The 13,396-nt window shown below is 43.8% G+C and overlaps 1 protein-coding gene across 5 annotated transcripts in view; it reads right to left on the bottom strand.

Annotated features, from left to right (window-relative positions):
• CIZ1 (CDKN1A interacting zinc finger protein 1) overlaps nt 1-9,006 on the bottom strand; it is a 43,243-nt gene extending 34,237 nt beyond the window's left edge. Inside the window, exons 1-6 of one of the 5 annotated variants that reach the window (XM_039507040.1) lie at nt 8,578-9,006; nt 8,407-8,413; nt 8,134-8,255; nt 5,337-5,449; nt 2,482-2,648; nt 1,160-1,295 (exon numbers count right to left, since the gene is read on the bottom strand). In XM_039507040.1, the coding sequence (XP_039362974.1) occupies nt 1,160-1,295; nt 2,482-2,648; nt 5,337-5,449; nt 8,134-8,222 (505 nt within the window). In that variant the 5' untranslated portion in view covers nt 8,223-8,255; nt 8,407-8,413; nt 8,578-9,006. Of the gene's footprint in view, nt 1-1,159; nt 1,296-2,481; nt 2,649-5,336; nt 5,450-7,492; nt 7,684-8,133; nt 8,256-8,406; nt 8,414-8,576 lie in introns of those variants that run through there. The other 4 variants (XM_039507039.1, XM_039507038.1, XM_039507042.1 and 1 more) reach the window with 4 other exon arrangements.
• Between the last annotated feature and the right edge of the window lie 4,390 nt (nt 9,007-13,396).

Genomic DNA, 13,396 nt, shown 5'->3' with positions numbered 1-13,396 from the left:
TACGACTATAAAACACTTGGCCAGTTCTGGCTTTGAGAAGGGTGGAAATGGATCGCTAACTCAAGAGCTTAGTAATGACCTGGGAGACGGAGTTTTATCTGTAGAGGTTACGGCTGTAAGCCTGACCCAGAAGTAGAGATATGAACTTATTACTAACCAATGGTTGCTTGGGTCTTAGTCTAATACCAAGGGGACAAGAGCCCACACCACAAAATTCCAATACTACACATTAAGGTCAATTGTGAGACCTGTCAATCTGCTCAGTGTCCCTGTAATCAAAATCAGTTTTCCACTGCATTTGAACCGGAAAATCATTCCTTTATGGGGCATTCATGTGGATACAACCTCACTATATTTGTGTGTTCTTAGATTGTAAGCTCTTTGAGGTAGGGCCCATATCTTCACATGTTTGTACAGTGCCTAACCCAATGGTGCCCCAGTCCCAGTAAGATTCCAGGTATCAACATGGAAACAAGCATCCTATTAAACAAGTCTGTTTCTTTAACAAATTGGTTGCAAGTGGGTTCCACCTCATACAAGTTTTAGTCTATGGCTGCCATGCTGAGTTCAGTGCTGGTAAGGCGGCATGACAGCTATTGTTCCAAAATTATTTCCTTTTCTCATCCCACTCAGGAGGTTCTTCTATACCGAAGTGACTTACTAGACAGGCAAAGGAACAAGTAACCTTATCTGAAACAGGCACCAGTGGGGAAAAGATCATAGAATATCAGGGTTGGAAGGGACCTCAGGTTATCTAGTCCAACCCCCTGCTCAAAGCAGGGCCAATCCCCAACTAAATCAAAGATGAAGGGGATTATAACATGGGAGTGGTGTAATGCAACAAGGAACGTTCCTCCTGCTCCACAAGAGGTACATCGCATACATCATCTCAGTAATGCATACAGCTTCCACCTGATTAAATAAGAGACATGGAGCTGGTTTGCAAAATCAAAACACCTAGCTAATGGCATAAATGAAGCCCAGTGCAGGAGGCTCTGACTGGAAGCTATGCCAGATAGGTTCATCTTCCAGAAATCCGCTCTTGCGGTAAGCAGCTAACAGGAGACTAAAGCCATTTCCTGTTTTTGCTGCATCAATATTCTAGAGAGATTTCTTGAGCATGCTCAGAAGATTTTGTTTCATTACAAGGCCCTCTTACCTGTGGGTGAGGAATTGTTCTGTTCTGACCCAGCCTGGGTACCTTCTGGGATTTCAATTTTCTCATCAACTCCTTGTGCCTGAGATGAGGATGCCTGGTCCAGTTCCCGCTTCTTGTCAGGGCCCCTCTGGTAATCCTGCAATTAGCAAAGAGTCTCAGACCCAGCTCTCTTCTCCTTCTCAAAACTCGGCAGAAATTCCAATACTAGACAGCCTGACGGTTTGTCTAAGACTCTCCACCTGTAAGCAACTGAAAGTGGATGAACAGAGCCCTGTACATGGATTCCAAACTGCAGGCACCCACTGACACATCTCCAGGATTTTAATGGAAGCTGTGGCAGGTCCAGGATACTTCAGAAAGGCTCATGCAAAACCTGCATGGGCTGGAAAGAAGAAGAGCACCAAATAACTACTCTTCCTTTTCTCTCCGGGCCAGACCCAACCAAAATGCTAGACTAAGCCAGAAGCTCCAGTTAAAATGGCACTGAACACTGGACTAGGTAACACAAAACCTGAGGCTGAAACAGAGGAGAAATCCTGGCCAGTTTAAAAAGGATCATCTTCAGTAGATTCTCAGACAAATCTGAATTCAGACCTGGGGAATGGATTGAAGAGGAGGAGGAGCTGGGGATTAGTAGTACTTTGCAATCGTGTAATACCTTTCACCGAGAATCCTAAAAGTCTTTATAAACTTTCATCAATTAAACTTCACAACATCTCTATAATCAGGTATTATCCGGATTTTACAGGTGGAAAAATGGAGGCAGCGAGAGATTAGGTGACTTGTTGATGGTCACAGCGAGTCAGCACACAGCTGGGAATAGAAGCCAAGGACTCCCAACCTTCCACACTATTTTTCATGGTTCAGGCCAGTCTCCAGGAGGAGTGCAGCCATGAGGTTTTTGCTAGAAAAAGGACATGGAGTGAAATCCTAGCCCCATTGAAGTCAATGGCAAAGCTCTCAGGCTTCAGTTGAGCCAGGATTTCACACACTGTGTTGTAGTTATTTTGAGGTAAATATTTCTAAAAGGTTCTTAATATTTTACTATTTACCTAGAACTAATCAAATGAATCCTGGTACCCTAGGACAGGAGGGGTCTACTGGGGAACTCACTACCAGTACAACTGGGATCTCTGAAAATGGGTTGGTTTGACCAAAGAGCTTCTATGTCAGCAACCTGGTACTAAATTATTCTTTTTTCATTCTAATCCTCCTGCATTCCTCTTTAGTGCCCCATGTACAATATGGCCAATCATCTTAGCAGGCACCAGCCAGCAACAAATGAGAGCTAGTCTCCTAAGATCTGGAAATCACAAGCTCACCTTACGAAACATCCGATTCTGCCGCTGGAATGGAAGGCCTGGGAAGCCCAGCTGTGCGGGCTTTAATGAGACCCCGACAGGTGGTGGCCCCAAAAGGGAATGTCTTGTAGCCTGAGGGAAAAACTGTTGCAGAGCTGGGGCTGTCATGTTAAATCCTCGTAAGTTTCCTACAAATACAAACATATATTACATCACTCCCATGTAGGGTGTGCTCACGAGAGAGAAAACCCCAAAGCCATGACGACTGCAGCGAGGGGTAGAGCTTAGAGAACTCTGTACCTCCCTTTCCATAGGGAATTAGTTTTGTTTTGCTGGCCGGCTTCTGCTTCCCCTAACCACCCCAAAGATCTCACTCCATCATCGCTGCCATGTGGAGATGGGTTAGACTACTCAACTGTTTATAATTGTTATTGCAGGCTAAACTCATTGGAGTGATTATTTGATTTGAACACACTGTCACCCATGTTTAAAGAAAGACAAGATCTTGATTTTGCAAACATTCTTTGTAGAAGAAGGAAATTCATCCCACAGCTTGTGCAGCTGGCAGTTCAAACTGATCTGGATGCTATCTTTCTTTTTTTTTTTTTTGGACAGAACAGCAGCAACAATTGGAGCATTTCATTTAAAACATCATTTTACTTTTTAAACAAGAGATTTCATAGGCCTCTCTGCCACTAGATTTATCAAGCAAGCTCAACATGATAAACTAAACCCAGACATTTAAGATGCTACCATTTTCTATCATAATGTTTTGTCTTTTGAGCAGTTCTTTTCAGCAGAGCATCCATCTGAAAGTGCTTTATAGCCAGTAGATAAGTATCAACGCTTTCTGATGAAGGCAAGCCTTGCAATTCCCATTTTACAGATAAGGAAGCAGAGACAGACTTTAGAGACAAAGTTTTAGAAGTAGCCTATTATTTAGACTGCCGATCTTTAGATACCGACTGCTTGATTTTCACAGGTACCAAAAATCCATAGCTCCCACTGAAGTCAATTTGAGCTCTGGGTGCTCGGCACCTATGAAAATCAGGCTATAGCTGTCTAAAGATGGACATCCAAAATCAGAGCTCACTTTTGAAAATTTGTACATAAGTGACTAGCCAAAGGCCACACGATAAGTCAGTGGCAGAGTCAAGAGTTGAACCTAGGAGTTCTGACACTCAACATCATGCTATAAGCATCAGATGACCCTGGTATAAAGTATAAAGGCTGCAACAACACAAGGAATTCCCACAGATTTGAACCACTTGTCAATTATGCTGTGAAAGAAAATCTCCTTACAAGAAGATATTTATCTTAATTTTGAACAGAAATCTATTTGGTAAGAAATGGCCTTCTGTTCATGGTTTAACACTTTTATTAGAATTGCACATCCATTTAGACTCAGAAGGGCATTTCTTCTTTCCCCACTTCCATTGCTGAAACCATAGGCTTCCACTGAATTATTTATTCTGATGTTTCTCAGGCACTGAAATACCTGGGCATCAGATATTCTCACATGTAATCCAAACCTGTAAGTGACCACAAAAATTCAGCTCACAAGTACAGTCATATTGTTCAGTATGGTCTTTATTACACATTTAAACATGAGAACGCAGAATGTCAAAAACGGAAATCACAGATACTAGTTCCAGCTTGCTAATAAGGTAGGGATAATACTCCGCCTCAGTTCATTAGACTGGTCATTAAAACACCTTGTTCAACTGGCATATCCAGTTTGTTTCAGATCATTGGACATTTCTATTTTAAATATAATTTTTCAATAAAACCTTCACCTTTAGAAAAAAAGCCATGCTACTACTTAACATCAAATTTATCAGTCATCCTCCTTTCATATTTTTGCTGGGCCCAAGCTCTTTTCATCACACAAACATACATAAGAAACTTTAAAATCAGCACTAACTTCAGATTAGAGTTTGTTCCTTACTGCCTCAGCTTTCCTCAGCCAAACAGAGATCTTTAGATGGCCACTGGGGTCATGAGAGAGCATGCTTATTAATTAGCAAGGGAGAACAAAGGGCATGATAACAACGTGCAGAATAAACCTTCATATACAAGAATCATCCCTGGTCTAGTTTTAAGTTAAATGGTCATTCAGATTAATCCAGGCACCTTTTTCTTTGTCAAAACGGCACTGGCAGGTTAATAATAAAAGAAAATACAAAAAAAAAAAAAGTTCCTCACCTACATTTCTAATACCTTATATTAACTACAACTATTACTGGAGCAGCCTTGTAAAGTTGTCTTGAAAACTTACCAGACCACGGACAAAAATCTATCTACCTGGAAACCAGATGATGGAAGAAATAGTGACTTACTCCAAGCAAACAGAATTCCACAAAGCTGTTTCTTAAAAATTTACTTTTCACTTCTATGCTCTTTCTTTTTCCCCTTCTCTTCACTGAGCTTGGAAGACAGACCAACTAATCAGTTTCACTTTCTGCAACACATTTATTTGGGTTCGCAGACAATGCAAGTGACTATTTAAATTCAAACAAAAATTATGATTGCTGTTTAATATATTCACAGAAACATTTATATTTGCCTTAAGCTTGTAAAAGAGAAAGAGTTTTACCACCACCTACCTTTACAGTCTAAACCACCTTGAAGATTCCCATTGTGAAGTCACAACTTCCATATCAAATGTTGCTCCTGAGCAGTTGAAAAATTGGATTTTCAACAACTGAAGAGCCTCTGAGATTTGGATTGGGGCAAATTTGAAAAAGAACGGTGCAGAGGAATGGAGTCCCAAAGCACAGACATGCAATATCCACTCTATGACTTCACCCTCACTTAACCTGGGAGAGAAGGGGTGACTACATAAGTGCAATGAGCACCTCCAACAATGACAGTACCTTGCATCTGTTGCATGAGCAGAGCTCGCTGAAGCATTGGATTGGCATTGAGGAGCGATGCTTGATTCGTTGCCCGTAAATTCAGCATCTGTTGCTGTTGTGGTGGCAAACCCCTGGAAAAGAAGGGATCAAACACTTAAAAAGCTTCCTGTAGAAAAATGTAACCTTCAAATTCACTCTTGTCTCTAACAAGCACAACACAAGGAGGAAAGGACAAAAGCAACACTGATGCATTTGGATTAAAACACTATTGTATACATTAACATTGTATTCCCCTTTCTTCCATCCTCCTGGAGTACCCAATGGGGAGAGATCGTCCATTACAAAATTTTAGGTCTGCAGCTTTGCCAGGTTTAAGAGACAGAACCTAAACACACATAAAGGGTAACGCCATGGCTTAAGGAAGTTCAGTAGGGGACTGCAGATCTACAGACCCAGGCAGGCAGCTGATCACTAGCTGAATTTGACAACTCCTCTTGATTCTTAAAACATTTTCATCGTCCTAGGACACTACTCAAAATCCACTACTCCCACCCAGAGGCTGCCCATATGGGTGCAGTTGAACCTAAATGTGAGTGTTGGGAAGAGTGGCAGTAAACTATGACTTTCATATTTAAAGTATGGGCCAGAAGGAAGAGATGAGAGGAGTGGGAATACCTGGGAATGGGTTGAGCAGCAAAGTGTCAGTCTGGTTCAGGGGACTGAAGAAATTGGCGTACATTACCCTAGATGATTCTTACATGCTCTAAAAATAAGTCTGACTGCACTGCTCTCAACCCCACTACCATAATTTATGAGCCAATATTAATGTACTTACCCCACTTCTAAAGATGCTATAAATATTATGACGCCGAAAGCACTTTCTGTAGGGGTGGGGAAGCCTATTCAGTGTTGGCTTTTAAAGCTCTTAAAGGAGAAAGGCTTGATTATATCAGACAACTCTTCCTCAAGCCTTACCCTGGTGGGCACAAGTGCTGACATTACACACCATCACATTTTAGGTTGGCAAGTCAACAAGGTAGCTGTGAAAACCCTTCAGGTGTGAAATTCACTTCTGCACAACAACATCTTCCTCAGCCCAAGCCACCCCACTTAGAATATTTTTTATTAGGAGACCATTTGAATAAATAGATGGATATTCTCAGTATAGTGGGTCACCTTTTAATAATAACAGATATTCCCAGTATTGTAGGTAATTTACATTTATTTAAGAGAGATTTAAATATTTTCCCACCCTTTTTCCTCTTATATTTCCTTCGTAATAGAGAGGTTTCCAAACATACCTCAATAACATACTCCTCATACTGATGCAATGGTGGTTGGGATTTAGTAGCTAAGAAACTTATTTTCCTCCTTACATTCCCCCCCTTTAGTCTTGAATGCCTGCTGCATAAAGTTCTAGAAGAGAACAGTAGCACCTAAATGCATTATTTAACTGTTTCTGTAGTATATCCTCTATATCTGGTCATAGTGGGCAAATTTCCTTGTTTAGAACTACTGTCTTCCCTCTTCCGCGTTAGGTGAGCAGTTTCACTCTTTATTGTCCGCTTTACTGCTTGTGTCTGGCAGACATGTCTAGATTTGTCTTTTAATCCAAATCAAATACAAAGTCACAGCCTCAACAGCATGGGGTGCAATTGCACAAATATCTGGGCTTATATACAATCATCACTTGAATGACACCTTACCACATGTTCAAACTGAATTCAATAATCCCACCTTTACACTAACTAAATAATAATATACACATCATAAAACAAAATTATTTAACCAAAAGGGAGTTGGAGCCTGGTAATATAGTAAAATCCATGCCCCTATTTAAAAGGTTCAGTAGGACATTTATGTAAGTTGTAACAGGTAACATTTTCCTCTAGATTCCCCACTTTTGAACAACAATCAGCTTTTCTAGTCTGATTGTTGTCCACCTTTTATTTATTTCAATTTGGACACTTTGACTCTATAGCATTTTGTTTTACATGATCTACACTATTATGTTTTACTTGCTTACAGGTACTAGGATGAGGGGATCAGAGAGATACCAAGGTGACAAGCACCTTAAAAATACCATAGGCACAGAGATTTTTAATAGTGCAGTGCCTCATCTGTTGCAATGAAGAGAAGTAGTCTTTAGACATTTAAATTGTAGTATTTTATACCTGTCTGGTGCAATGCCTGATTTGGAGGAGCTGCACCAAGCAGGAGCTTCCTTCACCTACTGCCTCCTCCGTACAGAGCTAAGGATGAGTGTTCTGGGCAGCACCCTGATCCCCACCCAAAGGCTGGGCAGACCCTTTATTACTGTTGCCGCCAGTGCTACTGCAGCTTCTAGACACCCTTCCCAGCACGTGCAGACAGATGAGCTTCTTCAGCTGCCAGACTCACTAGGGGAAATGGAGACAATTCGTGCCCCCTCCCACCCCCCATCCAGGGCCCTTATACTCCATGCTCAGATCCCCTTAACTCCACCTCGGCTCCTAAACCTCTACATGGATCTCCACCTCCCCAGGGCCCTCACACCCCTGCAGTGATCCCTTCCCTCCCTCCCTCCCTCCCACCTGGGCCCCTTTAGCCCTGGCACAAATCCCTCTCCAAGGCCCTTGGCCAGATCCCCCTGCCCGCCAGCCCCCTGCTCTCCCCCCTCTGCCACCTGGGGGGGCGTGGGCCGCCCCCGCCCCGAACAGGGGGAGGGGGAGAGCCGGCCAGGGAAGCAGGCATTAAACCAGCCACGCTCAGGCTTTCCTGGGCAGGGTCCCCAGGGCCAGGCCCGCGGTCCCCGGCCTCGATTAGCCGCGCTTACCGGCCTCCCTGTTGCGAGGGGTGTTGCTGCTGCTGTTGCTGGAGGAGGTGCTGGAGCTGCAGCAGCTGGAACTGCTGCTGGTTGAACATGTCTGGGGAGCCCCACGCAGCGCCGAGCCGAGCCTGGGACAAAACGCAGGAGCGTGAGGGAGGCAGGCACCCGCCGCTGGGCTCCTGCGTATTAACCCCGGGGCAGCCACCGAGCAGGGACCCGCTGCCCTTTCATTCACTCACTCACCCGAGGGCCGCCCGCGGGCTCGCCACAAGCAGCAGCCTGCGGGGGGGGGCGACCTTCTGGACCCCACCCCCTCCACATCCCCCCTAAAGCGGCGCCTGCGAGCCCCCCGCTGACGGGTTTGCCTTGCAGCCGCTCCCGCGGCACCCACCCGGAGTTTCCCTTTCTTGACAAACAGCCTCCATCTTACTGCAAAGGACAATAACCACCTGCGGGTGCGGGTGCTGGAGCCGCTGCTGCTCCGGCCCCTGGTCTTCCCGGCGGCTCAGACTTAGCGCAGCCTCGCTGCGCCGGACCACCCCGCTCCCAAACTCGAGCGGAGAAAGGAAGCCGGCGAGCAGCCGCTAGCTGCGGAGTCGGCTCCTTCTGTAGGCCTGGAGGACCCACTGCTGCACCTCTTCGCCTTCCTCCCACAGCCCGTTCAGCTGAGGGATTCGTTTGTCTTCTCCTATTAGGAACAAGGGATTTTACTGCGTGTTTCAGTGGGACATTTAATATCTTCCCTCCCCATCTTCCTGCAGTCTCACTGAAATTGCCCCAGGCTGGGACAGCTCTGCCTCCTTCTCCTTGTGCTCCACACAGCCCACAGTTAGAAGTAGGGTGCCTTGCACACAAGCAAGGCTGGGCACCATCTGTTCAGGGGCTGTGGCTAGGCGAATTGTGTAAACGGCTAAAAGGGGAAGCAGATGGTAGCCAGCAGCTTTTTTTTTTTTTTTTTGACGGTCCAAGGGAATCCTTGGTATCTGCTGCAGATGGCAACTGTCTCACTCAGGAGATGGAAAATCCCTAGCACTCACTGGCAATTTGTTGTGGTCTGATCTCTACAAACTTTGCCATGAGAAAATAGTATTTTTGGGGGGAAAATGAGACTTTTGCATGATTCTTGTGAGAATTTATTTTTATTTACAAGATTTTCTAGCAAGTTTAGGTGGTTTCTAGTGGCAGTGTGAAGCAAACCTTTCCTGTGCTGTGGCAACTCTTCTAATAAACTCATGTGAAGTATGTGTCCAGTATCTGAGACCTCTGGCTGAAAGAAGTGCTTTGAACTCTCATTTTCTCTTTATACTCAATCTAGTGGGACAATAAGACTGAAGTCCTGATTGTTTGCTGTTTACTGTACTAGGGAGCAATCCTGCAATAATTACTCACATGAAAAGCCCTTAGTCGTGTGAATGGTCTCATTGACTTCAGTGAGACTAATCACACAAGTAAAGACTTTTGCAAGACTAGTTATTGCAGGATTGGTCCTTAGCTGGCTTTTTTTTTTTTTTTTTTACTTTTTTATACTGTCATGATTTTATAATAGCCTATTTGGAGAGCCTGGCCCTTAATGGCTAGCTGTGTTAATGCCTAGACTCCTTAAGCCACTCATTGATGGCTCAGAAACACACTCCTGTTAATCTTTGTGGTTTAAGTTTTGTCCCAGGAAACAGTCATGGGAAAATTTATATGGAGTCTTTTTCGCATTGCTCCACATAACTGATCCTTTTCCTCCACCATAATTACCCTACTCCAAAAACTGCCAAGGCTGAATAATTTGCAGTGGTGGAAGAGCAGGAAAAAGCCCTTGTAAGAAGATCCTAGAGCAGTGATACTCAGACCTCAGTGCTTCAGGAGGCAAATTAATTATCAACATTACCCCCAAGGAGCTATAGTAGTGTGAATTCATTATTTAATTTACTACTGTACTATATATTCAACACCTCTTCATGAGTAAGGAAACACATGATCATAGTAAAATCATCCTGCTTGGTTAATAACTTACTTAATTGACTAATAAAAGAAAAAGGATCCTGATTGGTTAATAATTAAATCACACGGTGTTTTAATATCATGTGCTGCAAAGAGTCACATTAAAGAGACACTTGTGGCTCACAAGCTGCAGTCTGAGTATCAGTATCCTACAGACTTTGGTTAGCGAGAAAGCCTGACCCAGTAGTTTGGGAACAAGCCTGGGACTCAGAAGAACCAGGCTCTATTCCATATTCTGCTACAGACTTCATGTGTGACTTTGGGCAAGTCACTTAGGACCAGATTGTAAGGGTGTTTAGGTGCCTAGTGGGATTTTCAGAAGCACCTAAACACTTCTGAATTCCCTAGTAGGCATCTATCTGCATTTTTTGCTTCTAAATACCTTTATAAATCTGCATGTGCTTCAGTTCCCCATTTTCCATGATGAGGATAAAAGCAGTTCTTTATCTCACAGATGTTATGGGTTTTGTGATGACAAGTTACTGGGACTCTGGGAGAGCTGGCAGTGGCCCCTATAGTTAGGGTTCTAATTGTCCCCATGGTGCATGTGTATTGTGATACTCTTTAACTATATGATTACATACTGCTTCTTCCATGGAACACTGAGGGTACATCTACACTGCAGAACCAAACCAAACCAAACAAAACCCCTGGAGCAGCAAATCTCAGAGCCTGGGTCAACTGGCTCATGCTACAGGGCTAAAAATAGAAATGTACAGGTTCCTGCTTGGCCTGCAGTAGGGTGACCAGATATCCCGATTTTATAGGGACAGTCCTGATTTGTGGGTCTTTTTCTTATATAGGCTCCTATTACCCCCCGCTCCCTTTCCCGATTTTTCACATTTGCTGTCTGGTCACCCTCGCCTGGAGCCTGGCCTCTGAGACCCACCCTCTTGCTGGGTTTCAGAGCCTGGGCTACAGCCCAAGCAGGAATGTCTATACTACTATTTTCAGCCTTGTAGTGTGAACCCCCATCAGTTGACTGTGGCTATGAGACTCCCTGCTGCAGGTTTTTAGGCAACGTACATGTACCCTGTAATAGTGTCCACTTTTTTTGCTTGGTTTGGTCTGGGCAGGGCCGGATTAACCCATCACTGGGCATTAGGCAAACATAAATTTATATGGGCCCCTGCCTTCTAATCTGAATAACAATGAACAGCTGATGTTGCACTTCTGTTGCACTTGCTCCAACATAAACAGAGGCCACTCAAGACAATCTGCTATCCTAAGTAAAACTTCAGTGTGCCACCCCACTCTTACCCGCTAGAACAGAAGTTCTCCTCTGTGGGGGGGTGCCCATCAGATGGGGGTGGCGGGAGAGATAGGGGCATGGCAAGCTTTCTGGTGGTCCAGTGGTTATGGTAGATATGGGGACCCCAAGTATCATGTCACAGCACCACTCACTCCTATATTGATAAACATGGTATTGGTGACAATCCTGTTCCTCCTCAGTTTGGCACTGGCCTAATTTGAGTGAGTGGCACTGCAATTTTCACACACACCCCCCAAATGAATTTGGGCCTTGGGCATGTGCCTAGTTTGCCTGTGCATTCTAGCCCTGGGTCTGGGCACTTTCTTCCCCAGGGGAGTGAGTGCATTGTCTCCACGGGTCTGAGGAGCGAGAGGCAGCTCCCTGTCTTGTGGAGGTGCACTCTGCTAGCTACTTGCTCAGATGGATCACTTTTTAAGGGGTATAGTTTCAAACAAGGGCTTTCAAACTGCACTAACAATATCTGTGGGCAGGTCTGTTTGCATGAGCTAATGGGGATTTACTCCCACAAAACCAGTGCACCTACCTACATGCTTGCATGGAAACAGATGGACCTGCAAATATGAGCACATTTATCCACAGGTGCATTTATAGAAATTAATTTGAAAATGTGGCCCTAGATGATTTAAAACACATTAAAGAAATAATCTCTCTCTCTTACCTTTTCTCTTTATTTGCATGTCCCAAAGCAGGGCTTTCTAGCCTAGAAAGAAATTGGGGTTTTCCCTGTCTATTCCTGCTTGGACATTTCCTACTTATTTCCAAGTCTCTCTTTTCCTCCAGTAATTGCTATACAGGATGATCACATAGTTCTTTTTTTTTAACTACTGCTACAAACTGCTGTATAAGTCATCAAGCAAGGAGATGCTTTGGAGTCACAAGGCCTGCACCATCACACCTTGACAATCAGCAGATACCCTCACAATGAACAGTCTCTTACAGAAGCAGAAAATGAGGGATCTGAATTTGAGAGGTGCTGATTACCCACAGCTCTCATTGACACCTATGGGAGGTGCGGGTGATCATTACCTCTTAAAATCAGACCACGGGTTCTTTCATATTTGTACTTGAGGCTCCCGCTTTGCTGCCTATGATTTACATGACAGGAATTGTTGCAGAAGTGGTTAGGTAGACTCATTATGTGGCAATAGTGAAATGTAATGAATCCTTACATCTGTAATGATGCATACCAATATTGCATCCTCATTTACAAGTGCATCTGAAAACTGGGTAAAAGGCACCATGTTCTGTGCAGCTTTCAGTGTAATGTTAATGATAATTTACAGATTTTGAATGAAAGCATCAACACAATTTACTGACATTTTCTGCAGATTTCTCACTCTTTTCTTCTCCCCTTCTCCCCTTCCCTAGTTTCTTGTCTGCATGGAGAAGGAGCCTGCTACTCTTGATAGTTTCCCCAGCACTCCTCTTGCCCCCTGCTGCCTCACCTGTTCCTGAAATGAGGCAGGGTATCCCAGTCTTCTCTCCCTTTCTCTGGTTATATTAGTCAGATTTTTTTTAAGGCATGATTTTGAATGTCAATTGCTGACACAATGCACTTTCAATGTTCTTTTGCAAGCCTTTTTGAAGAGAAACACAAATGTTTTAATTTAATTTCAGATCTCACGGGAACAGAATGATCCTAAGTGATGATTTCTGGAACATAGGCCCACTCAGAGTGAAAATGCCTATTTAGTATGTTAAACAACCAGATAGGGGTCCAATATTCGGATAGTTTGATGGTGCTATTGCTAGCAAAAAGTGTTGATAGTTGCAATCAAATACAATAAATTTTATGTAACTTTTAGAATTGCTGATTACAGCAAACCTCTGGTAAATGGCAGCTTTTCTGTCAAGATGGGTGGGGGAAGGGGAAGAGGACTGCAAACATCTACATGGGCAGAGTGAAATTACTTTGACCCTGACCTGTAAAAAATATTTTTGTTTTCACCAAAGACACTTTCAGGTTAATTATAGCCCTAAATATTACTTTTGTAAAAACATTAT

Source organism: Mauremys reevesii, linkage group 19 (genome assembly GCF_016161935.1).
Source record: "Mauremys reevesii isolate NIE-2019 linkage group 19, ASM1616193v1, whole genome shotgun sequence".
Lineage (NCBI taxonomy): Eukaryota > Metazoa > Chordata > Testudines > Geoemydidae > Mauremys > Mauremys reevesii.
Note: the sequence above shows the minus strand (reverse complement) of the source record. Positions and strands in the feature narration are given on the sequence as shown.